Source organism: Bombus vancouverensis, chromosome 11 (assembly GCF_051014615.1).
Source record: "Bombus vancouverensis nearcticus chromosome 11, iyBomVanc1_principal, whole genome shotgun sequence".
NCBI classification, from domain to species: Eukaryota; Metazoa; Arthropoda; class Insecta; order Hymenoptera; family Apidae; genus Bombus; species Bombus vancouverensis.
The window spans coordinates 6768071-6795759 of NC_134921.1; the positions used below are offsets into that span (position 1 = coordinate 6768071).

General features: G+C 36.2%; 1 protein-coding gene across 2 annotated transcripts; it reads left to right on the top strand.

The window, feature by feature from the left end:
- Window positions 1-624: 624 nt before the first annotated feature.
- Gad1 (glutamate decarboxylase) lies at window positions 625-27673 on the top strand. 2 transcript variants are annotated; one of them, XM_033349998.2, is made up of 11 exons: window positions 625-764; window positions 1837-1922; window positions 2253-2343; window positions 6116-6352; window positions 14047-14363; window positions 14826-15077; window positions 15672-15739; window positions 20980-21058; window positions 22788-22937; window positions 23133-23327; window positions 23681-27673. In XM_033349998.2, exons 2-11 carry the CDS (start codon window positions 1866-1868, stop codon window positions 23852-23854), a joined length of 1620 nt encoding a protein of 539 aa, XP_033205889.1. In that variant the 5' UTR covers window positions 625-764; window positions 1837-1865; the 3' UTR covers window positions 23855-27673. The 2 variants fall into 2 exon arrangements, with proteins under 2 accessions (XP_033205889.1, XP_076478835.1); XM_076622720.1 differs by lacking the exon at window positions 1837-1922 and having other exon boundaries at window positions 631-764.
- Window positions 27674-27689: the final 16 nt, after the last annotated feature.

Consider the following 27689-nt stretch of genomic DNA (forward strand, 5'->3'; position numbering starts at 1 on the left):
TGATTCCTTTGTTCGCTAGCTGAATAATTTCACACGTTGTCGATAACGAGTGGCGCTCAAACGATGTGGAGGAGCCCTGCTCGAAAAGCTCGAGTACCTCCGATACTGTCCCTCCAGCGTGTATCTCGGCTAACGGGCAAGCGTGCCGGAGATTTCGCGGCTAAGCAGCTCTCTTGGATCCTATCGGTTCCACATCTGGAGTACATTCGTAAACATATAAAAGGAGAGACAGTGCACAGGCATCTCTGTGGCGAAAACCGCACGCGGTGGAGTCCTCGTATCTGCCTTCGAGGCTAGAGAGGAAACAGAGATAAAGGAGAGCGACGAACGATACGTCATACCACTGTCTGACGTCAGCATGACGTTCGAACAGGGATTGGCTAGAGTTCGGCACGCCTACGTAACCACCCTCGTACGCGGGTCCCTTTCAACCCTGTGCATACGACGACGTTTCGAGCTCCGCCCACGTGAAAACAACCCCCGCCAGCTGGGGTAGTTGCGTGGGTTGCACGAGAGAGAGAAACTGGGTCAGGCAGACTCGAGGCAGGCCGAGTCAGGCCGAGGCTCGAGAGTCGTCCAGGCGTTTTCGGCTGGAAGCAGTCCCTTGGAAACCACCCCGAAGCCCGTCGTCGCTTCACCAGTCTATCGTCGATCCATCCTCCAGTCCTTCTCTACCGTTTACAACAGCTTCATCCCCTTGCGAGCGCGAGCGAGATCGAAGTATTCGTACTCCAACTATCCCACGAGGAGATAGCAAGGAATCGGTGAGTACTTCCTTGGTAATACGAGTTTCGTTGCAACCGTTTCTCTTCTTGATCATCTTCGCTTTCTTCAGTTTTAGTCGTTCAAAGATACTCGAGAGGGTTTTGAAAATAGAACTGTATTTCTTCAAGGGTGGTTTCTATTGGGGTAATGGAAGAATTATGTTTTTGGGATTGTTGTGGAATTTGGTAATGTTTTTTTGAAACCCTCTCGGTTCTTGTTTCGAATTACATGTCGCTTTCACGCATAACTCATTCTCGCTCCATTCGTTCTTCTCAATGTCATTGTGATGTATCCCGTGGATGGATTTATTCAAAATCTGACGAATAATTCGAATAGTATAATATTATCTTATTTTCTAAAAGACTTTAATCCATACCTGATTCTAGAAACTTTGTACATTCTAGAAGACTTTGTATTTTATTATCTACACGTACAGAAACATACATCGTACGTACTTCTAATATTATTAACTCTATCTATTTCATCACAATATGCTACATTTCGTTAGAATTGTATTCTACATAAAAATTCTACATGCCTGGATACCGCTATATTTTTTCCCCGGCATATATCACCAAATACCATACATACGGAAAATCTGAATGAAAGCTGCACGATTCTCTACTAGCTTGCACTATCTTCCTCCTTACGTAATCGTTTCTTGCCACGTTTGAATTACTCTCTCTCAGTAGAGTGATCCGTGGTTTCTAATTTCTGGAGGATGATCTATCGCTTACATTTCTCACGCTCCAAGGACCAGTCGATCGGTTCAGAGAGCAACGATACGATTTCAAAGAACCTGAAGTTGAAAGTTCACTGACAAATAAATGCAAAACGAAAAGAAAAAAAGAAATCAGAACGAAAAAGAACAGACAATGCTCTCTGTCCATGTTTCTTTGGTCGCTCGGCCTGCCGTGTTCTTTCGGCGTATTTTTTAATAATTCTCGCTTCGCAGTTGCGCAATTTCTGTCAGGCTCTCGCTATGGATAATAGAAAAGATACGAAAAAGCGCGAAAGTGTGTTGTTCGAAAAGTTCGACACTGAAGCGGACATTGTTGTTGATTGTTGTAGGGACTGAGGCGAGGGGCACAAGCAGAGACATGGACAATGTGCAAATGATCGGCACTAAAATCACAGCGATCAAGGAATACTTATATGTAAGGCATTCCCATCTCGTTTCATGTCATTCATCGTGTCTGTCTCTAGTTCTCGTCATTTTATGATCGTTTATCGTTACGGTAGCTGTTCACTTATTCTGTTTCTTTGGTTCCTTTTAGTAGTATTTCCTTAAGAAAGATAGTAATTTTTGTAATCGTTGCCTGAGAACGGATGCATCCGTACCTTCTATGAGCTTTCACTATTACCAATTTCTTTCATCGACAGATTTCGTTAGATTTTCTAAGAAATGTCGGTAATTTTTGTGGTGAATGTTACGAAATATATATTCATGTAGTTCAATAAGTACAGGTATTTATTGTAAATTTCAGAATTTCGCCCGGACACACTCACCGACCAGACTAATGAGTTCCGAAAACACGTACTCGCTCTCTAGGGAGCACTGTAACTTGAAATATTCGGGTAAGTTTTATTAAAATGTTTTCTCAGAACTTTTTCAATATCACAGCATGCCCTGTTCTTCAGAAATTTTATGTGAAATTAATAGAATGAGCTACAAGTGTTCCTTTTAATGTAACCATAACCTTAGCTTCTCCTACATGTATATTGTATCTTTTCAAACTTTCCCTTAATTGTTTACGTTAAACTACAATAATGCATGCCAATAACGTAACGTATAGCTGGGAAAGTGATAACAAAAGTCAGATTGTTGCACGACAGAAGCTAGTGTCTCGCGCATCAAATTTACTCTATGTCTGACCAGATACGTTCCGTATCTACTGGCCAATATTCTACTACTGTCTTCATGCGTCACTGCGAATCCAAGCAAATTATTGTTTCTAAAGTTGTTTCGGAGCATCTCCTCGTGTGTGGAAGCAGCCTTGGCTTTTCGAGAATGAAATCCGGGAGTCACAATATTGCCCTGATTTCGCGAGGTTCGGAAGGGTGCATAATAATAGCGGATTTAGAATTGGCTTGAAGAGGCTCATAGACGACGAGTGGCTGAGGACAGATTACACGCCACAGAAAGGGCGGAAGGGTTTGTTGTAGGGAATCTGTTTACACTTTGCCAAGTGCTAGATACCGATAAGAGCAGCTTCCAAGCTAAAAAAAAATAAAAAAGATCGGTTAATATTTTTCTAGTCAAAAAATGAGTCGATTTTAGTTGACATATTTTAGGATTTTGATACTAGATAACAGTAGAGATTTATTGTAGAAACGTAACTCTAATCTCTTGAATCGATTTTCAATCTTTCAAACTTATTAAAATTTTGATAGAAGTTAATTATAGAAGATCTTTTTATTGCAGAAATTTTGTTATAATTTTGATTGCCTAGAAAAATTTTATCGGGAACTCAAGTAGCCTCGTGTTTCTTCCGACTCGTTACTATAAATTAACCCCGTAATCCTGCTTATAAATCGCCAGAACTAATTGCCGCGTGTAACAACCCCTAGAAGGCGCTTTGATTAAAGCCACGAATAGAGGGTTCCGTACATCTGGTGCCAAACGACGTACGAGTTCCACGTAGATCAAGCTAGAATCTGTAATTCAGCCAATCGAAACAGCATGTATTCGATGCCTTCGTCTCTTGCACGTTTTAACGGTAATTACTAACTTTATTCCTCTGTGTACATTGTTTTCACTATCGATTGAATAACATTCGAGTCTGATGAGTAGTTCTATCGGAAGCGCCGTAAAACTCGAAAAAAGGAGACTTTGACGGTCTTTTCAGACGTTAGATTGATAGAGCTGGATTAGCTGAAGCAGAGCCTCTGGAAGCCAGGGATTTCTCTTGTCTAACCATGGGCTCAGAACGATTCACCATAAGGTTCCACGCTCCCTTCTTTTCCCATTCGATTCTCATTCATCGTTCTCGTGATTATTGAAAAATACACTTGCTCCTTTAGAATAGCTTTATACTACTCTTTCTGAATACATCTTTATCGTAAAATCTAACTAACGTAACTTTTGAACGACAATTTTTCCAAATTTAAATGACTTGAGAACCGATATACTCGTATTAATTAAGTTGGAATATAAAGCATATTGAATTTGAGTTGAAATGATCATCTTTTCAAGCAAGATTTTTCTATTAAGAAGTTCAGTATTCCTTCATTCTATTCAGATAACAGAAAAACAGTGACTTTAAAACATAAATACTAGCGAATTTCTGGTCTGTTTATCCATGGGATCTTCTTAATGCAATGGGAAACGAAGGGTGGTTTATTCCACAGGATGCTTTATGGTTACCCAGGGACTAAAAGACAGTTCAATCTACCAAGGATTTACCACGAGCACATTGAAATGTCCTACTGTAAATAGTTTTTGTTATCTGCGTCAAACCAGAGCCATAAAATAATCAAATTACTCGAGGTAAAGTTTACATTTTAAATTCCAGTCACGATAAAATTCTATCTCTTAATTTATCCATCTTCCATCTTCCTTTAAATTCAACGTCACAAATTTTTGGAAGACAAATATTTTCAGTGTATCTCTACTCATAATTGTATTATATGCATTTTCGTGTAGTACGATGAATGACTATTGCATGAATGTTCCTGAATAGCAAAACAAGTCACTCGTCACTGGTATGACACGTAGAGGAAGACGAAGAAGAAAAAGAAGAAGAAGATGAAGAGATGATGACGATGTGAGATGGTGTCATCCCACCAAACAAGTGAGAGTGTGTCAATATAGGTCTATACTTTCAATTGTTTGATGAGGTGAAATCATTCTAATAATTGACGTTTTCTGCGAAGGAGAGCCGGCGGTAGGTCGAAACGGCGCATAGTGGGCCCGATCGCGATTCTAGCGGGCCAAAGGTCCGACAACAAATTGTACTCTGCGTAAGAGATGAACGTCTGTTTCAAGTCTGTGTAGTATGCCGGATAAATTAACAAATATGTGGATAACAGAGTCAAGAGAGCACAGATATGAACAATCAAACTATAATTTTTTTAATCTCTCGCACGTAGGGCAGTATTCGTTTAACATTCGTGCTGTTCTTACATTTTTTAAACTTGTCTTACGACTTAAGGATTTTTTCGAGAGAACATGAATTGTAATCAAGAAGGTACGCTTTATTAAATAATTCGTCCTTATAGGTACACCCAGTAAAACAAGGGACGAAAAATATCATAACGTTATATTAATATCAAAATCCTAGTAACAATTACATTTGCAAAAAAGACTTTGCAAATATGCAGTATGTAGTACAAATTACACTTAGTTCGATTTTAGCGGCCCGTTCTCGCTCGCTTGGTAGTAATATCAAAAATTGTGGTTATTTAATAACACGATGAGATTTAAGGAAGAAAAATGTCTGCCACGGGTAGGAATTGAGCTAATCCCAAAGTTCCATTACATATTTGAAAATATAACGTCTAGAATTTAATGAGAAAAATATAAAATCCTACTAAAAAAGAAAAACCTGTATTTAGAACTATAATAACGAGCCGTTAAAGAAACGTTGAACTTTTTCTTCAATTCAATGAATTTTGGAACGAGCAAAGGTACTGATTGGACTTGCACGAAGTGCGTTCTATTTTTGGTCCGTTAAAATCGCGATCGGGCTCACTGTGCGACGGAGCGCCAAGGAAAAGACGGACGCTCGATAAAACGGTAATCAAATCGATCGGTGTCGCTGTCGTAGAAGAGATTTCACTTGATTATAACAATTAGAGAGTTGCTAGTAGGCAATTAGCCACCACTACGGTTCATTAAATTCAAATTACTTCGATCAGTGTCGTAGCTTGTATGATTTAACAACTTTTTGGTATCTTCGAAATTATACAATTAAGAATAAGAATTCGATGAATCGTGTTTATAGCAACATTCAAATGTTACAATTCTGAATGTTAATGTTATATTTACGATATTTACAAGAATATTCAACGAATATATATTTATATATATTTCCAAGCATTTATAACGAATTATACTTATAACGCTCTTGGAATTGTAAGATTCAGAGAGAAAATATATAATATCTCTGAGATTGTAAAGTTAGTTGTTTAAATAAAGAATTATCACTGAATAAAATTCAGTGAAAGGTAGAATGTATCTCGTCAGTTCAATATTTGCAGTATATACCTAGAAGAAACAATTTTATATAATAATTTCGAAGATACTAAGAAAACAATATGTTACAGAATCTCTGTATAGACAAGAATGTAGAAATCCAAAGAATGGTTAGACATCTATTACTACAATACTCAATTTTGTTGCTCTCAGATATCCTGCCGCAGAATGCCGAAGGTTATCCAGCAACCAAGGAATTCCTGATGAAGGTAGTGGATATTCTATTGGATTTCATCAAATCAACGAATGACAGGACTGCGAAGGTACTCGATTTCCATCATCCTTCCGAAATGATGCGCCTCCTGGATCTCGAAATTCCCGACTCTGGTTTGACTCTTCAGCAACTTCTCATTGATTGTTCCACCACGTTAAAGTATCAAGTTAAAACTGGTAAGTTAACGTTAATCTGTACAACAAGTTGACTATTCAAACTCGTGATTATTACTTAGAAACAACAAAAATAACTGTTTTTATGTTTTAATCGTTGATTATTAATTAAAAGTAAAAATTCTGAATTGAATCAAAATGAAGATTGTTAAACGATTTTTCTTTGTTTGTTAAGTATGGATAAAAATTATCTAAACGAAAAACTCAAGGAAAATTGAAGATGATGACTAGTAGAAAATCGCTTAACACTGTGCTATCACATTTGCTTGCATTCGGGGGGGCGATAAGCCACGTAATTTCATATTCAATTTAGCATACGCGCTCTCGGGGTCGGAGATAAGGTGGCTAGAGACACTTCCTGCATTTCCGTCGGCTACAACCCCCGAAATATACACGTTGCCCTTGTGCACGTGATAAATGAGCGAGGGGCTGCTGCTAACTGAAATAAAAAAACCGTATTATCACCCTGCACTATCTTGGTTATTTTTCTCTGAAAAGCAGTGATACAGTTTCGAGTTGTATAAGGTTCCATTTCTTTTAATTGTAAAGGAAGAATCAAGTGAAAAATTTGTACGATAATAAATAATCAATGTTGGATATTAATCCTATTATTCCTACAAAATTAAATTCCATTTATTCCCACAAAATTAAAAATCCCTCCAATTTAGTGGACAAATCAAAATATTTCATTTTTGTATTAAATTTCAATACTAAAGTTCTCACTGAAAATTGTTTACCTCTTACATTTACAACTAACGCGATCGTAGAATTTTACACTGAAATGTTAATCTAATCGTGGCTTGAAAATTCTATCTATCAAAATATTCAATATTTGTCTCTAATTTTAATTTCAAGATTCTTATCGAAAATTTTCAACTCCGTAAAACAACTAGTGCGGTCGTAGAAGTTTGCACTGAGGTATTAATTTAGTCGTAGCTTGGCGAATCTATAGAGTCTCTCGGTGGAGGAAATGCCAAAAGTCAACCGCAAATCCCCCGCGAAAGTTCGCTATCTCGGCAGGATTCGATTACCAGCTTGAATAGATGCTAATGCACAATGGAAGAGGGCAAACCGAACTTAGGCCAGAAATCAGGCTTGTCTGGTAGCAAACGCCGATGGAAAGGATCGTGGACAGAGTGAATGACGAGCCACCCCCTGTGTATAGAGGGACGCGTGCACGATGTATACGTGCCGACAAAAAGTCCTTATTAGATTATATTCCACGAAAGATTCCCTCTTCGTAGCGATCTGACTGTCATCGAAACCGCGAAAAAAAAGAAAATATCCACCCTTCTGCAATCGAATCGGTTGATTGTAGATACGTTGAAAATGCTTTTTTGGGGCGTTGGATGATAAGAATGCCGATGATAGTCTTTTGAAATATGACACCATAAAAAGAATAAAGATATTGAGGGTTGTTAAGAGGGTGACAGTGTTTTAGGGAGGGAAATTGTTTATGAACGAATTTTCGCAGAATTAATATAAATTTTAATATTACGATAATCAACTAGTCTCAAGTAAAACTTCATATTAAGAATTAATGTGATGCTGAATATGTATTTAAAAAATGAAATATTATATGCATAGAAAAAGATTTATGTAAAATCAGTCAAATTTATGTAAATTATCGCTGAGCTTGAAATTTCCACTATCGTGTATCTCACGATAGGAGGAAATTAATATCGATTAATATCGAGATACGTACGAAGATCTTGATTGATTGCGGTGAAACTGGTGTCTCGACGTTCGTGATTGATTCGTATTTATCAACAACGACATATTGTCGACATATAGAATGTCTATACAATCACGAAGACTGAGAATTTCGAAGGTCTGACACTGGAAAGAAACCCTGTATGTTTCCCGTATAAAGCTCTTCGTCGATATATAAAATAGGCGCTCTAGTTGTTTCGACCTAGAAAACACAATCTACATGCAACAACAATATTTCGATATCCTAATGTGAAACTCGGTATAATTACACAGAGACGGAGAAATAATTTTCTTCAGAATTATAGACCTATCAATTATATTTTTAAGGTAAAATTACGCTTTACCAGCGTAGTCTGAGGAAGACAAACATATAAAATTGATTTAAGATCGAATAAAGTTGTATAAATTATCTATTTGAATTTCACATCTTAACTGCAGTTATCAATGTTTATTTCCTATAGAAAATTGAAAATATATATTCCTTATATCTGATATCAGGAATATAGAACATTTTGAAGACAAAAGAATAATTATTTTCCAAATCGTTCATCCTGAATTCTTCGTCATTTTATGAGGCTGCGAAAGGCTTAACAGACAAAAAAGTTGGCAATTTTCAATCGAGAACTCTCGTCCCAATTCCCCTCAACGTGGATCGAAGTTACGATGGTTTTTTCTGCAAAAAGCTATTGGAATTCGAGTACGAATAACCAAAAAAAAGGGGGGGGAAGAACAATACAAACTGTGCCCATCGAAAAACACGGTTGTAGCGTTAGTGCACGTGGCACCACTGCGCAGGGTGGTGAATTCAATAGGATCGGTGTAATTAAGAGCCATTTCTACACGATTTTCCCTCGCTGGGGCCGAGGGAAATAGTAAATAGGGGCGAGCAAGCGGGGGTAGCTACGGGATCGCTCATAGTTTGAACCCTTCGTGAACTTTCGGCACGAAAGCATCGCCTACACCCATTGGAATTTAAATTGGCATCGATAGCCGGCCGTGGAATGTAGAAATCGTTTCGTCATGGAACGCAGAAGTTGTTACGTCATCCATTCGGTAGAAGGCGAGAAGAATGGAATTCCTGCACCCAAAATCATAACTGTTCAAATATCATGCCTACAAAGACAAATGGAAATTCTCATAAACGATGCTCCTTTTCTTTTTAATTTAATTTGATTGATCATTGAAATTGATTTAAATTTTAGAGTTCCTATTGTCTGTGTAAATTGTGGTTCTTAAAAGATTTGGGCTTTAATTATTTTTAAAATCTGTTGAATATTTAATTCATAAAGATTATATATTTAAAATTGGTTAAATATGTAGTGTATGAAGATAAATGAAATTGTGGAGTTAAAAGTTACGTAAAAGCTACGTAAAAGAAATGAAATTATGGAGTTTCTCCATCGAAAGGTGAATAATGCTATTCGCATAAGACGTTTTCTTGTGCCGTTACATAAGTCTGAGCTCAAGACCACATTCGAAATGGTTTTCTTTCTAGTGATATGATTGATTGCACGGTATTAGCGTTTAGCCAGGGTTACACACTTCTCTTCATACAAATCCTAAGCCCTGTAATATATTACCGAGGTCTGCATCGAGCAGGTTCTCCACGTTAAAATTTGTTCCGTTTTTCTTTTCCACGCGGGAAAAGAGAGCAAATTAGTCGGAAAGTGATACCCTCCGACGTTGTAATTGTTCGTAAGAGCAACCTAGTGAAAGGAACAAATCGCAGAATCTATCGTATCGGACGTACAAATACCAGTCTATTTATGTCCTTCTATATCAACTCCACAAATTACGAGAAATTAATCAGTATAAATCTGTGACAAATATTCTTTAACAAAATAAGTAGAAAATATGAAAAATTTATTTTGTAATGTTCTTTGTTTTACTACTTTTTTAAATATCTTTTTTACGAATAAAACAATATTTAACAAAGAAAAAAAGTAGGAGTATAATGAAATTGATATGAGAAACCCAGAAATCGTGAGAAAGCAAGTAACGCAAACCTGTTATAAATATGTTTTAATAAAATAGAAGGAAAAGGAATGCTAACAGATTGCCATGAAAAGATGACAGTATATTCTTCTTTATTTTACTACCTTCTTCAATACTTCGTTATAAATAAACTATAATGTTTGTAACACAAAACTGATATAGAAATTCGATTTACGCGAGAGTGTAAAGGATCGCAACAAAAAGAAAATCACCGTCCATTAGTTTTAAGGGGGCAGCGTCTATTTTGCTATTACTTCGTGGCAATGAAAATGAGTCTAAGGGGATACGGTTCGAAAATCCCTGCAGCTCACAGCAAAATTAACATACCCTTAAATCTACATAATACGGCAAACCTTCCTGGTTTATCTCGATCCGCGCGTTGCACTCTCGTGCGTTTGTTTTTCGTATCTTCCTATAAACTAGGCAAACAAAACGCTCACTACCCATCATGAATGTTTAATCGTTGTTGCATTCATTTCTGGAACGTTTAAAATATTACACCAAAATATTAAAATCTTTTAATGTTATATTTTGACGAATATTATAGAAACGGCACTTATTTCAATTACAGTGAATAATATCGTATTGGATAAAGGTTGACTATAATTGCATCAATTAATAACAATAATGGTGAGAAAACTGATATTATGAGTGTACTAAAAAAATATCGGAATTTTCTGATAAATCGATGAAAGCTTCAGCTTAATGGTGGTGAGATAAATTTACCTAATCCACTTACAAAGAATAACGAAGCAAAATAATTCATATATTATTGGTTACATAGATTTTATATTAATGATCTGTAACACTCTCTTAAGAAACGCAATCTAATACGTCCAACTTCACTTTTACAACATTCCTCTCTTGCCAATAGAAAGTTTAACTAGGTTCACTTAATCATCCCCCACTTCTGCTCTGAATTCATTTTCCACGTTCAATCTACAAGCAATTGCACTGATGTAATAGTTAAAACTTTCTCAATTTGTCCCAGAAGATAACGCAAGCTTGCCACGGAATAGTTACGCTGGCGATTCGCATGATTTACATCAACCTGTCTCGCCAGTTGGTCGAAATAGTTTGTTTTTCTTGTATCATACGTCAGTTTGAGAGCCTCTGCAAACAATCTAGTCGCGCAGCGACGCGTGTGACGCGCAAAATGCGGGTTCCTCGGACCATCGACCCTCCACCACCCTTGGCTGAACCGCTGGAGCTCGATGCTCTTGGAAAAATCGGGGGAGAGACAGAGAAAGGGAGAAGTCTTGTTGCACACCCCAGAACCGGACGCGTGCCACGATCCACGGACCAAGATAATTGCGAATAACACTGCGACAAACGGCTCAGATACCGCTGCCCGATATCGCATTTTTGGGGTGGAGACTCTTATGTCGAGATATACGCTCGTGATTCCGGAGATTTCGATGTTTCACTGGTGGATCTACTAAATTTAGTTTGCCATATAGGGAGAAAAATTGCGATAAGCGCTTGTGGATATTTCGATCATTGCTGATTTTTTTCATTGGAAATTCTTTGAGGTTCTTTTTTGGATATACTGAAGGCGAAATAATTCGAGATAAGTAAAAAACGACCGAATAACTAGAGATCGTAATTATTCATTAAAGTTTCAAGAATTTGATTTTATTTCTTTAACTAAGTTAAAATATCGAAGGATGGAATAACTCAAATTAAGGAAACAAAAATAGAAAATTAAAATTAAAATTATTAAAATTATAGAAATTCATTATTCACTAATTTCACGAATTGTTATTCCAAAACTTTCATAAAATATTCTTGAAGATTACGAAAATTTGTGAGGGAAATCATGATCTCGACTTCGCGCTAGAAAAGTACTGAAGTTACAGTTACAGATGTGCCAAGGGGAGCACTTAGCCCTCGATAGTCTGGCGTCATACGTCAATCACTACGTAATACCGTGAGATTAAAATGTCTAGGCGCCACCCTCGAAATACTCATTCGCGTCTTTAGTCTTAATATCGAGGGAGCAGAATTTTCGGAAAAACATAATGCGACTCTGGAGGTTTCACGCAGAAAACCTTCCGACTATGCTCATTGGTTATCAAAGGTTGTGAAGGTTATCGTACACTCGGGGGAGAAAGTCTTTTCGTGGCCGGATATTCAATGGAGTGAATCCATCAATTCTCGGGATCAAGGGATCTACCTTATTTTAGAGAATGATAGGATATAGGTTTCAAGGGTGGAAGAAAATCCTGCATCACGGAAACATAAATTTTGCGGAAAAATGATATCCATGACTAAAAAAAGGATTTACTTTATATAAATAAATAAAAATCTTCTAATTTATTGTTTACTCCGTAATCTGTTTTATAATTACAGAATTAGGAGTTAATAAGAATAAGTCAAACTCATTTAGGTTGGTTGAATAGTAATACTTACGCATATAAACACATAATTTATTTTTAACAAGAATGAAACAAATAGAAAAAAAATAGGAAATATCTAAGAATCAAAATTAACAAAAGACAATGTGTTTAACAAGGTGATGAATGTAAAAGTCTTTTTTCAACCCTGAAATATTATAATAAGGTGTTAGTTACTTGTTACTCCTAAATTATTATCTTTCTCCATTATTTCTTGTGGATAGCTTAGTAATAATTCTGAATTCGTTTAAAGTACTTCTTATAGTGTAAATATCATTAATAGACACCAATGCTGGTATATAACAAAAGCTGTGGCTCATATATCCTCTTTACTCCATCTCTAATCACAAACGTTCCGTATCTACTTACCGAATTCTAGCGTTTTCTCGGTTCATCTTGAATTTAAGCAAATTGTCGTTTATATCGAAACATTTCCACATGTGTCCTAGGTATGAAAGCAGCCTTAACATTTGTAGAATGGAATCCAGTAATCATAATATGGTTGAGCTACAGAATTCCCCGATTTAGCGTAAACGTAATTCTGTATCAGCATTATTATACTTCCACATTATCTATATATTAATCTTGCAATATCTTACAAGTGTAATATCTTCGAATTTATATTTGTTAAAATCATTTATTTTTTAAATAAATATAAATAAAACTAACAGACTGATTCGAAATAAAATTATTGATTACCAAAGGAAACGAAATACAAAAATCTAACTTGATACAGCAGGGTACCTCGCGTATAAGAAACAGTAGAATCCGAGCACTTGTTCCCCCAGTCGCATCAGAAGGCAGACTCCCATCGAACAGAAGCATTAACCCTGATCCTGGCACGATGTTCAGCAGAGCGGATGACAACGTACTCAGCCAGTAGCTTAAAGCTCTCTCTCTCTCTCTCTCTCTCTCTCGCTTTCTATTCGCGTGTCTTTAACGTCCGACCTCGCTGTTTGGCGTTACGAACGTTGGCAATATGATTTTTGGCCACGTGCCACGTCGGTGTTATTAATTACCCCGCCATTGGACGCCGTCTTCAAACAATCACGATTTCAAAGGAATTAGAACGTCACCCTGATTCTTGGTGGAAACGATTAATTTGAATGCCTCCTTCCGTGGCGAAAGGATTGTTTCGTGAATTTAACATAGGCATTTGTTTCAAGTATTTCAATACCATTGTTCGATCGTTAACACTGCAACTACTATATCCGTCAAACGATTTTTTATGTTTGCAATTACTAAAAACGCAAATTCTTTGGCAATGTTGATATTGATTTTTATTAAGATTAAAGAATAGTTAACATATTACGGATGTTCATGCATTTATAGAAAATGTAAAGATGCAGAACTGTACGAAATGCTGTAAAATATATAATAAAATATTCAAACTATACTTTACTTAAAGTTATATATTATATAACTATTAATATATACGCATACCTATTTCTTTTCATTATACAATTCTAATTATAATCATCTACGTATGGTACATTTAACTGTACAGAATATAGTGGCATAGGTCTATACTTCCAATATTAAAAAATGTGAACTAAAGTAATAATTCCATTTTTTATTTTGCGATTTTTTCAGGTCATCCTCATTTCTTCAATCAATTATCCTGCGGTCTTGATATCGTCTCGATGGCTGGTGAATGGCTGACAGCGACAGCCAACACGAACATGTTCACCTACGAAATTGCGCCGGTGTTCATTTTGATGGAGCACGTGGTGCTTCAGAAAATGAGGGAGCTCATTGGTTGGAACGGTGGTGATTCTATCCTTGCACCAGGAGGTTCCATCAGCAATCTTTATGCTTTTCTCGCTGCTAGACACAAAATGTTTCCCGCTTACAAGGAACGAGGCCTCGCTGCTATCGGGGGACAGCTAGTTATGTTTACGTCTGACCAGGTACGCCTAATTCTATTTATAACATTTTCTATAAGCTCCGCGATAAATCAAACTTTATTCTTGTATAAACCGATATATCTTCGTATCTTCTTCAATTTCTATATCTTTGATTGTTAGAATACATCTTGCTTTCTTCTTTAAGAATTCTTTAATTCACAATTCTATAAAAGAATCTTAATCGCGACTCATCTTCCTCAAGATGTATGAATTTTTCTATTTATCTATTTTTTATCAATTAACAGTGGAAGTCAAAATCTTCTAAGATAGAATTTCTACAAATTTGTTAGCTTAGAAAGAAATCCTTTGCAATGAATTTACTTTTAGAGAACTCTTTGATTAATAATAATCGTATAAGAAAATTACTTTTAGAGAAATTTTATTTATGATTTCATAGTAAAATTATAACCGCCATATAACCTAGCTAGAAATAAAAATTTGAGGTGTGCTTAATTTGTCGCACAGTGCCATTATTCGGTGAAATCATGCGCCTCTGTCTGCGGACTGGGAACGGACAACTGTGTGATGGTTCCCAGCGATGATCGAGGACGCATGATCCCATCGAAGTTGGAAGAATTGATTCTGGAACGCAAGGCTAGAGGACATATCCCCTTCTTCGTGAACGCTACCGCAGGAACGACCGTCATCGGAGCATTCGATCCTATTCCAGAAATCGCTGATATTTGCCAGAGACACAAGCTCTGGCTACACATCGACGTGAGTAAAATCAATTAATTCTACCAATAATTATAATAATTAGATATTTGTACAAATTGATATGTTTATGAACGCAATCAAAGAAGTCGGACCTAGTCGATGAAATTAGTTTTATCTCTTAAATATAACGATTATTATACTGTGAATATTTTATACAAATTTTATAATAATGTGTATTTTTTATAATAATTTTTAATAATAATTTTATCGATGAGAGAAAATGGTTCAAGAATAGGCAGAATATTAAAGTCGTTGTAAATTGTAAGAACGATCGATCGTTTCCCTTGTATCGCGCGTGTAAAATTAAAAAATATATTTATTCGACTAATGTAATGAACAAAACCGAAGATGAAAGTGTTTCGAAGCTAGAATGGGACGAGAGAGATTTTCACTTAGCCAGACAGCTTATTCAAATCGGTTTAGCGTTCGAACGATAAATGCCAAACGCGTAAGAGTCTTAACGTAAATAATAGATGTGAGAAGCGTCACGTAGTCGACGGCCAGTTTCGATGGGTTAAATTGAGGGAAAATTCGGAAAATCTGGGCTTTAAGAGTCAACGTTTACAAAGTCTTCACGAAATATTCCCTTTTTAGGCGGCTTGGGGTGGTGGACTGCTTCTTTCAAGGAAATACAGACATCCCCGAATGACAGGAATCGAACGGTGAGTGAAAAGAACAAAATATTTTATTTGTGTTATTTTTTTTACAAAAAAAAACGTGACGTAATTTCATCCTTAAATTGATCCAACTTCCTTGACTCGCCTCTTTTCGATCAACCAGAAACACCTCCACGCGTGTTCTATAGAGGGGCGGCTTAATCCACGTACTTTATATGTAGTTTATTGAGGCTTAGTTTGATGGAGTCACTCAGAAAGAAAGCATACGCACACGCGTGCACGGAAGATAAAATCGATAAAGCTTTTTCAATGTATTCGAGATGAGAATAAGACATCTTAAACCTTAGAAAAATCACTTTGCACGGGAATAGGATAATTTCTTTTAATAATGACTGCAAGACTACAATAATACGAAGTATAGTATATTCTGAAATTTAGAAAAATGTAGGTTAAATAGGATTTTTTAAGTAAAATAGTCCCATTCGTAAATTGATATCAATGAGAAATGTTATAATTATTCCACATTGCGGATATTTATACAATTTCGCATATTTTTGAGAGTACTACTCTCTACTACTAACAATTACTTGTTAGTAGTACTAACTTACTACTAAACACTTTTTCAAGTAAAAAGAATTCCATTTTATGCTAATAATGAAATTGAAATATCGAAATATGAATAAAAATTCAAGAAATGCCGCAGGGTTAAGTTGTTCATAAAAATACATATAAACCCGGCAATTGTTATTGCCAGAAATCTTTCTAAAACTTATCTTGGCATTCTTTCATTACCCGCGAAACAATTAAAGGAATTTGTGAAATATGAAAAATCTATAACAAGATTCTCTGGCTAAAAATTAGGATAAATTAATCGACGCGAGAAAGAAGATACCTGCCGGCTATTTCTGTACAGTGTCGTAATCCGTAGAATCGAGGGGCGACAGAAAGGAGTGACTCCTGTCCTCGACACATGCGAACTTTCGCATATAGATTCACAGAGGCGAGCGATGTCCGACCCCTCGCGCTGCAATTGGGGGTCAGGGATAGACCGATTCGGGGGTAGCTCAGATGGGGTTGGCGAGATTAATCCACGATTTGCATCCGGCCGCATCTGCTCCCTTCATTCAACGCCAGACAGTCCGTGACCCGAAAAAAAGTGGCACGAGGCCTGCCAGGAAAATCATTTTCACGCAAAAAGTCGCCGGTTTCGAGCAATTTCGAGTATCGTCATTTGTTCTTCTGCATCGTGGCATTCATTCGGAATTTTTCTCTACACAGAGAATGTTAATATCACATGTTATGAAGGAAGTTTACTATTGTGAACAATAGTTACTATATATCTATCCTTTTCACGCAGAAGTAAATTATTATTCTAATTTTACAGTATGTTTTTGTTACAAATTTTCGTGGCACGAAGCTTTAACCCTTTATGTCCTGAGGTTTCTTTGTAGTAATTCGCATCAAAATTATCATGAATTAAATGTTCCTCGAATTCGATTGAAGCTTATTAAACATCGCTATACAAAAAATGAAATTTTATCGTGCGCATATTTTTTTTCTTTGTTTTTAAGCTGATACAAATTATTTCGTTTACTTTCATGATTAATTTTTACAATATTTCATGGCAATATTTTTATACGTTTTACATAAGTGAAAAAGGGGCGAAAACAAAATTCATACGAATTATCAAAATTATATTTTCGAATTGTTACTTGTCGGTATTGCCATATGTATTTATATCTTAGTGATACATAGATTATACAGTAATAGCATGCAAACATCGAAAATATTATTCAAGTATCAAATCAAATCTGAAAATCGCAGTAAGGGAAATATGATACGTAATTCAGAACTTACAAGATTAAATATTGACCGATTCCACGATGATGTATAACAAAGCTAAATAAAGCGAAACACACGTTATGTAGAGTAAACGCGAGTAAAATCCTCCACTCTCATCGCTGTGTTGCTGCTGGTACAGACTGTACCCCAGGACTTCCTTCCTGTGAAAGTCTTGATTAAAATGGCAAACGAAAAGTCCGAAGGACGAGCAACAGCTGGATCAGTTCCCTGGAGCGCATTTGCAGAACAGAACTCTCCTCTTTATATATCGACACGCCGCCGCATCGTACCGTGCCTTCCGCGGGCCTGAAATAAAAGACCGTGCCTCGACAATGCTGGATTAAACTCGTACAAAGGGAACATCTTCCCTCATTCTCTCGTTGTCTGTCTTCTCTGTCGCCCCTCTCTTCTCCTCCTCAACTATCGTTGGTTCTCCCTCGAACAGTACAGTGCAAACCCTTGAAAAGGAGCAACACAGAGAAAGAGAGAGGGAGAGAGAGAGAGAGAGAGAGAGAAATAGAGAAAAAGGGAAATCGTGATTCCACCGTCGCGACAAAGTCAGGAATGATTACGCATAAAAGATTCTGGGGAGGAGAGCAAGATTTGCAGGCGGAAGTGAATCTGATAGTTCGCGTCCTTCTCTCGCTGGATTCAACAGATTTGTCGCATACTCGGCTAAGCTCAGCTGCTTTCACGTGTATTTTTCTTTCATATACACTTCCCTGAATTGTACCGAGAATTCTCGATTCTCTGGAGCGCGATTATTGCGATCTCGTCCGGCAATCGTTGCAAGTTATTCTTATTTTGGTGGAACTAGTTCCTCGTTCATAATATGAATTTTTCCAAGTCAATTTATCCCTCAGTGTCAACTTAACATAATGATAAAAGAGGCAATATAAAGAGAAGGTAAATAATTAAGCTCGCAAAATTTGTTCTTGCAATGAAAAATAATTAAATTGATATGCACGCAGGCATTAAAGTTATTGCGCAAAATCATATCTTTGTGAATGTAATTAATGGAACGGGAACTAAGCAGAGGTTTGTTCGTAACGAGTATCATACTTTAGATATTTCATACATTTTGCGTATCGTGTGCATTTTATGTATTTCTGAGTTTTAAATTATAAATGGATAAACGCACACAGTCTAATTACTAGGCATGTTCGTACACAAATAATAAAGTGATGGAAAAGCCATACTACTTTTTTGCATTTGAATGTGAATGGATACAAAAAATGGATAAGCGTTAACATTAGATGAATCTTGTTCCTCTTGTATCAATCCTTCTTTCTCAACGCATAATGAATTTGACAGTTCTAGTTGAAAAGTAGCTGCTTTCCTCGCCTACTTTCTGGGGCGGGGGGGGGGATAATTAGCAACCCTCGTAATATATATTGCGCGGCTTTTGGAGTTGGCACCTAAGACGAATTTAAGAGTGAACGGAGGGGTGCTGCACGCGCCAGCCCCAGTTGCGAATCGCATTAATCACTCGAGCTTTATGTACAGACATTATGCACACTCTTAGCGATATCTTTTTAACTAATGGAAAATCAAAACACCTGGGAAACTTTCCATCGATTCCCTAAAATGAAACTATGCTCTATAAAATTATAATTTCTCGGTTAATTAAATCACACATTAATTATACAATAAAATATCAAAGCAAATATATGCACTGCAAGCTTTATATATGATCGTAAGCTTTATGAATACGAAACGTCGAATGGGAGAAAATGCTGTCGAAAATGTTGGTGATACAACAGTACGATAAACTCGTACGTTGAAGAGGATGCAGAAGAGTGACTAATGGCAAACGCCTGTCGTCGACACGAATCTCTTTCCCTGGCCGTCTCTAGTACTCTCACATCATCCACAGCACAGTCAACAGACAGTAGGGACAGTTTCGCGATATATGTGTCACTTGCCAAGTGTCGATAACGTTTGTCATGAAGCAGACCGTACCGTGCTCGTCTGCACGTGTACATCTGATTCTACTTGAACCGAGTTAACTGATGCTGATTGCATAAGCGAAAAGCTACATGTTCCGAATTATTATTGTGGAATATGAGTACGATACTGATGACTATCATTTAGAATATCTAGTACTATCAAGGCTACGTTCTTTTTATTCTACAAAACGATAATCGAATATCGAAAAATCGTTTGACATTCAATTAACGTAATTTTAATGTATTTCATATTTATATTCATATAATATCTTAATTTATTTTTACAATAAGCTAAAAATATTTAAAATTTTATTAAAGTTCTATATTACTCATAGAGATTTTCAGTAGATTATTGTCAAATTCCAACACTTTATAATGCAATAATCTTTTTATACAATAAATCCCTTGTTGTGCTGTTTTATTTATCTTAAAAATAAATGACATCGTATTTAAATTTGTAAAGACCAAATTACAAGGATTAAAAATTTAACCGTATTAATTTCTAATTTTTTAATTACAAAAAGCTCTGATTAAGAGATTACCTCGTTAAGAAATCATGTACAACCTATCTGATGCATATTAAAAGGACAGTGGATTATTTTAATGGGAAGGTAAGCGACACTTGTTGAACGTTTCGAGTGCATCGCAAATTAGTGTCATGTAGTATACAGGTTCTCGCGTTTCGCCGCGGCAAGGATTAAGAAGGGTTAGGAATTTTTACCGCAAGGGTGTGTCTCTTAGGAGCAGAGGGTTAAATCCAATCCCGTGGCTATATTAATAGCTCTTCTCTCGAATTGATGGACCCCCATGAAGCAGGAGGGAAAATAACTCATATTTTATCCCCTATTGGTCCCTTCGGGAGTGGATAACCGTTTGACGACCAGCTGAGCTCCTTCGCCTTTCTCAGCCATATTTACGTCACTCTTTTCGTTAGATTACAGATAAAATCTGTTCCACTCACATTTTTCAATTCATTATCTCCTGTTATTAAACCCAAATCCGAATCACAATCCTATTTTTAACATATTAAATACTTTCACAATTTCTCGAGAAGATATACTATAGATTTTAGTTTCTATATACGAATTTCTCAGAAACTAAACTGATCAATTCTATTTTTTATAAATTTCTCAATTTCGGTAGGGACATGATTACTGTTCAATTCTCAAGAAAAGAATGATTTACTTTCACAAATAATAATAGTACAATAACTTTTGAGATAAATTTTAAAAAGTAGCGTTTGCGATATATCATCACGCTTCTATACTTTTCTATTTGTAGAATTACTCAATATTCCAAACAATTCATATACTCATTATCACAATATCTTTTTTCAAATGAAGAATTATTTTCTTTCTGCTTTCAGATACCCAAAATTCTTTAACTAGTATCTACATATAATATCATTCAACTTCAGATTCTCATAATAATTCAAATGATATTTGAATAACAATTTCTATCCAGATATTCTTCATAATATGTCAATGTTCACAGAGCCGACTCCGTAACCTGGAACCCGCACAAACTCATGGGAGCGTTGCTTCAGTGTTCGACGATTCACTTCAAGGAGGACGTAAGTCAACGAAACTCATTCTATTATTCGTCTTACTGTACGTAGAATTATATCATGATCCATCTTTGCGACGTGTCTCATACACGTGGATATACATCATGTTGAGCAAATCGACAGCTCGAGGTCGTGGACCGAGCAAAATTCCGGTCTCCTGGAAGGGTGATGACACAACAGTAGTTGCATTCCGTGGGGCTAGACGTACGCGTCGGAACGCAGCACTGCAGGAATTTAATTAAACTAAGAGATAACATATGTTGCCGGCCGTACCGCGACGGTTTGCCCGGGGGTTTATCCCTCTCTCCCCGCGCTTGCGTGGTTATTGCTAACTCAGAACTTCCCCTTCGGATATTAAAATTCCGTGCGCCGGCTGCCGAGGAACGTTTCGAGGGAAATTCTACCGAACCTTTTCCTTCTTCGTCCTTATCGTTATCCTTGCACGAGCGTGAAAAATCAGTTCGAACAACCCCGGGTTTAAAAATTGTTGCAACTTGCAATAGACAAATCAGGATCACGAATTATTTCAATATGAATGATAATCGAAACTGTTATGAATGTTTTCACTTGACATACGGTGAATAAAAGGATAATTGCAGATAGTATAGTTCTACGGAATAGAATTGTGATTGATAATGACTGGCACGTATAACAGTAATAATCATGTACATGAATATCAATTTTTAATTTTCTCTTGTATGTCACTATATGTTACACGGTTAAATGATCATTCTCTCGCTTTATGCTTTTTCCCTTTTATAGTCCAGAAACAAGAAAAACCCACGAGGAATATGTACATATGAAATATACGCGTGTTTGATCAAGTACAGTCAGTTTTTACTTACTCGCGTGTTATTCGTTTACTCTTGAAAAAGTGAAGCTTTTCAATGTCGACCGCCTATAATTTTATGCTATTATATGTACATAATGCAAATACAGACAGTTTTATGTATGAAATAACCGTGCGTCTGACCAGGTACAGTCCGTTTCTACGGATTCGCGTATTAGCCACCTATTCTTGGAAAAATTGAATTTTCTCATATCAAACGTATATAATTTCCTCCTATTGCGTGTGTATGCTGTTAATACAAATAGTCTATGTAATTAGTCTGCAATTATATGCATTTTAATTGTGACTAACTGTGGATTTAAAGGTGGCAACAATCGTCAGAGAAATTCAACGTTCTAAATATCTATTTCTTTAGGTTCTGACGATTTATTAAATTTATAGAACTCATCAACAATTCTCAATGAATTTTCAATGGATTTTCAGTCATTTTTCATTTTCCTGTATTCTTTATTGTCTCTCTTACTGCAATTCTCTTCTCATTCTATAAAGTCAGATTAACTGCGAATCACGAGAGGCGGATGTTTAACGGCAAGCTTTCAATTAACTTTTAGGATGCGAGACGCGTAGAATCGCAGGATCATGGGTGTACAATGGTGGCTGGTAGGGTGGCGGAGTACCAGTCGCCATTTTGTAAATTCAATATCCCTCAGTTTCCCTCTTCCTGCGCATGAGTTGAATTCTCATATCGACCGGGACCCGTCTCTCCGTGTTTGTTTCTTGTCGCGCCTGTCAATTAGAAACTTTCTCGAACGCGCTTCGAAACGCTCATTGTGCAAGCTCCATAAAATGAACTGAAAAAAAAAACAAACGAGAACTGGTAAACAACAGGAGAGACGATGGTTTCTCTCCTCTTTTCGCGATGTTCTTTATGTCCTTATGTTGCAGGGATTGCTGATTAGCTGCAACCAAATGTCCGCAGAGTATTTGTTCATGACAGACAAACTGTACGACGTGAAGTACGACACCGGTGATAAGGTGATTCAATGCGGACGTCATAATGACATCTTCAAGCTCTGGTTGCAATGGCGAGCCAAGGTAAATGGACGTAGCAATCGAACAAAACTGGAGAACGTAGACAGAAGTTATTCAAATTTAGAAGAGATTATCCTGACGTACTTCGTAAAATAAATTTCAGAGAGTAGATGGAATGAATGGTCAAAGAATATAATTCAGTTTAGAAGGATATTTAATTTGTATGATAAAGTTGGGCAAATTCGGTTTGACGTACAGGGTACAGAAGGATTTGAGAAACACATGGACCGGCTGATGGAACTCTCAGAGTATATGGTCAGGCGGATCAAACAGATGCCTGATAAATATTATTTGATACTGGAACCTGAAATGGTGAACGTCTGCTTCTGGTATCTTCCAATACGCGTTCGGAACATGCCACATACTCAGGAGAGGATCAAGATCCTTGGAGATGTGAGACTAAAAACATCTTTTGAGAACTTACAAATTTTTCTAACTCTATTCCATCGTATTCGAATTATTATATTGCAGAGTTTTACGCATATTTTATTGTAATTTCTCTTCAACTTACTAAATATTATAACGGGCATTATTTTTTCATTCTGATTATAGTTTAGTTAAACCTCAATTAACGTTTCAGATCTCTAATTCTCTATTTCTAAACTTAAATTGTTAGCTTTGAATATTTCAACTTTACAATTTTCTGATTATCCTATATTTCATTAGAATTATTTTTATCGATAATAATAATATTTCTACATGTCCTCAATGTACCGAGAAAGCAGAAGAAAAATATCTGTTCACAGATTTGCCCCATTTTGAAAGGCCGAATGATGCAATCTGGAACACTGATGGTCGGCTACCAGCCGGATGATCGACGACCCAATTTCTTCAGAAATATTATCTCGAGTGCCGCGGTAACGGAAGCGGACGTCGACTTCCTATTGGATGAAATGGACCGATTAGGCCGTGATCTGTAAGAAACCCGCCCGTTCTAATTAGTTGCGTAATCAGTTGCCGCGATGCAGTTAATTATATCGCGACATCGTATCGAAAGTGTTTCCAGCTGATATTAGAAATTCATTTAACGAGCAGGAGAATCGCGTCGCGTTTCATTACGTGTACAAAATTCGGAGGCCAAATTCGAGACTCGTATTCATGATTACTAACCTAAGCAGTGTGCACCGGCTCTCTCCTTTTCTCTTGTAGACCAAGAAAAATATTCGTTGTTTTATTTTATTTCTTTTTTTAATGAAAACTTTTAGGTTTAATTCAAAAAATTCTTTCGAAAAATTAAATAAAGGATACGTTTTTATTCACATCAAAGAATATCTGTTTTACTTAAATTAAATTAAATTTCACTTGAGAAAAATTTTGTTGAAATTTCTATCGCTACTATCCAGAGCTTAACTTCAATTTGGATTTTTGGCATAATAAGTGCGTCTAGGGAAATGAAAATTAAAATTATAATAGACGATCGTTTCGTTTGAATATTCTGTAAATGTTCGAGCTTGAAATTGACGACAGAAGAGAGTCGGTAACCGAATCATCGTTCGTAGCACGAGAAACGCTTCTTCAGCATATTACAAGGCAGCTACTGAAGATCGAAGGATACTCATAGCATGTAAGTTCTCTAGGTGTAAGGTTACAGCACATCCACGAAACGAAGAATCAAGTTACAAAGCTCTAGCGATGCTTCCGGCCGTAAATGTTACTAGTTTTCACCCCTTGGCGCTATACCTATTCACTAGAAAAGAAAAGGGAAACGAAGGAGTAGCAACGACGCGTTTTCATCATAGATTGAAACAATAGTAAAATATAGTTAATCGCGCTTATAATGACCGAGAGTTCGTTTAATTAATATTTTATTTCTTAGTGAAAATACATGACATACGCGCTGCAACAGTTGGCTCCGTATCAGAACGTTATTGAGAGTTACAGGATTTAGAAAGAAGATAGTCGAAAATTGATTTTGATTACATCATTAACGTTGCGTATGCCTCACAGGGAGGCAATAAGTAAAATAAATATATTACGAGAATAGTCACGAACGGAAAAAGAAACTCAGAAGAACATTGAATTAATTAAAAATTCGTTCGAAGAGAACGAGATAGATGTACAAAATATTTTTACTTGCATCGGTACACTGCGGAGTAATATAGAGATAAAAAATGATATTAGTTCGCTTAGAAATGATGCGCGTTACTTTGTTGAGAGATTAAATGAATTTGTTATTTATTGATCGTTTGCAAAGCTATAAAATAAAGAGGGCAGGCCTGCATACATTATTATTATATACAAAACGTACGTATGTTATTATTTATTATTGAAAAGTTTCACCACTAACGGAGAGTAATATTTATTAATATACATTATAGGAAACTTGAAAAAGAAGTATAAATGTATTTGAAACTAAAAAAAAAAGCATAAGTATATATATAAAGAACAAAGCGTATATTATATACAATATAAATATATATATTTAGCGTTGAGATTTTAAAATACAAAACACAAACCCATGAAAGTACATGCTTTTTCAAGTATTCGTGCGAACGGTTGTCATTTAGTTCGTCGATTACCTTTATACACTGTTGGAAACTGATCTTATTACGTATTTGGTAAAGAAATCTCTTATTAGAAATTAGTTCCGTAGTTTCGAATCGCGTTCCCGTCTTTCATCTAACTTTTTAGGGGGACACTATCGATCGTTAGCTTCATCACTTCTCACACGTTGATTCATTTTGTTAATACAAAAAGGAGAAAACATAAAAGAGAGTTGCGTCTTTTTAACTATAAAATTTCGATATTTTTGCCTCGTTTGAAACGACGAAAGAAATATCAATCTGTTCGACAATGAAAATAAAAAAAAAGGCAACATTTAAGAACCGAACGACCCTATATAAATTTTTCGATTCACTCGCCATTGAGTAAAAGAACGAAGATGTCTTTAAACTTAAGTAAATACAAAATATCTAGGTGTATATTAATAAGGGAGACCTAAAATGTATTTATTGTAAACCTACGAATTTACTCGACGTTTTCATTTCCCGTCGACACTTACCGAGCCGTCGATAGATCTTTTTCCATTCACGAGAAACTCGAGAACGAATGAGAACAAAATAATAAAAGACAGGATAGAAGACAAAGTATATACAGAGGCGGGAAAGTAACGTGCTAAGATAAAGGGTCCCATGCGATATTGTTTAAATCGTAGAACATTATCGACATTCCTGTTACGCATGATTCGAGTCAACTTTTAATAATATTCATCTAAAGCTGACGTGAGATAGAATTTGCGAATTGTAATGTAAAATCGAAACGATATCATGATGCATTAGACAATACTAGGGGAGCAGAGGGTATGTATTTTTGAAGAAAAAAAAGGAAACAAATGAATGACGTTTATCTGACCACGATTACCGATACCTGCAGAAGAGACATTCTATCGAACCGTTGTTGTTAATTGTCCATAATTTTATCAGCGTTATAAATTTTTTTAATCACCAGTCGTTGATACTGCCGACTGAATGGCTGATTTTACTTCGACGAATTCACTCGTATTCTAACGTAATTAAAGAGGACACAGAGAAAGACATTATCATATATACACACAGCATATGCACGTATATTAAAAAGTTTAGTCAAAGGTACTATATTTCTACAGGTAAAGGAATTATACAATGACACTATCTAAGTAGAGAAAAATCTCGACCCTTTGATCTGCATACATATTACACGTACATTTGGCGAATCTATAAACTTCACATTGTTGTGAATATAAACGTAAGAAGTATACCTTTGCCATATCAGTGCCGTTAATTTAACGACGGTTTTGTACATTATTCTTGTGCCCATTTCTTCTTATATCTTGACGAATCGAAGATTTGTAAATAGAAAGCCGCGGAATACGTTCCCTTCTATATTTCTTAGCACTCGTTGTACCAATATGAAAATTATTTGAGAATTATTAAAGAAAAATGATTTATGACACTAAAACGTGTCACATTCTATTCTTGTGACATTGTTACTGTATATTCTACGCTGTTGTACTTTATTGTTATTCGCTACACAATTTAATGTCTTGTTATATATACATATATATGTATTTTAGTTCTACAAACTTTGAAGAACTTTAGCGTTCTATAAACTATGCACTAATGCACCTTCCAATGCACTTTTCAATGCACCTTTCATGCACGCGCACGCAATCGACAGAAAATTATAAGTTTAACGAGAAACATATAAATATCCTTTCTTTCATTTGAAACTAGAGAACCGACGAAATCGGCACAAGTATAATTAACGTTGGTCAATTCCTTTCCTTGTGATTTATCAAACTGACCCAGGGTGATCTCATTAACCCTGTGACCTCGTTATCGTTAATTATTAGTCTAAGTTGGAGCGAGGAGAGCAGCAACAAAATCCGACGTCTTCCAAATGAGAAAGAAGGAAAGATCGAAGAGTATTATCGGTATTTAGAGATGCCTCGCGATTCGTGAAAGCAGCTATCCTTATACATTGTACGTAATTAAGCAAAAAACAAGAGAAAAAGAAAGAAAACAAGAAATACATTTATATACATACAAATAGGTGAGAAGATAATTATATATAAATATGTATATGTGTAAACGTGTGTGCAAAACTCTCCTGGCGGTAATACGAGCGAAAGAATATGGATTATACGTGGCGTTATAACGATGATTGCTGGCACGTCGTGATCTTGTTGTACGACAAGTACCACCTAATTGACCCTATTATCCACTGTATATCAATGTCTAATAAACTGCTGTTATCCCAAATTGTCAATAAGTGTTG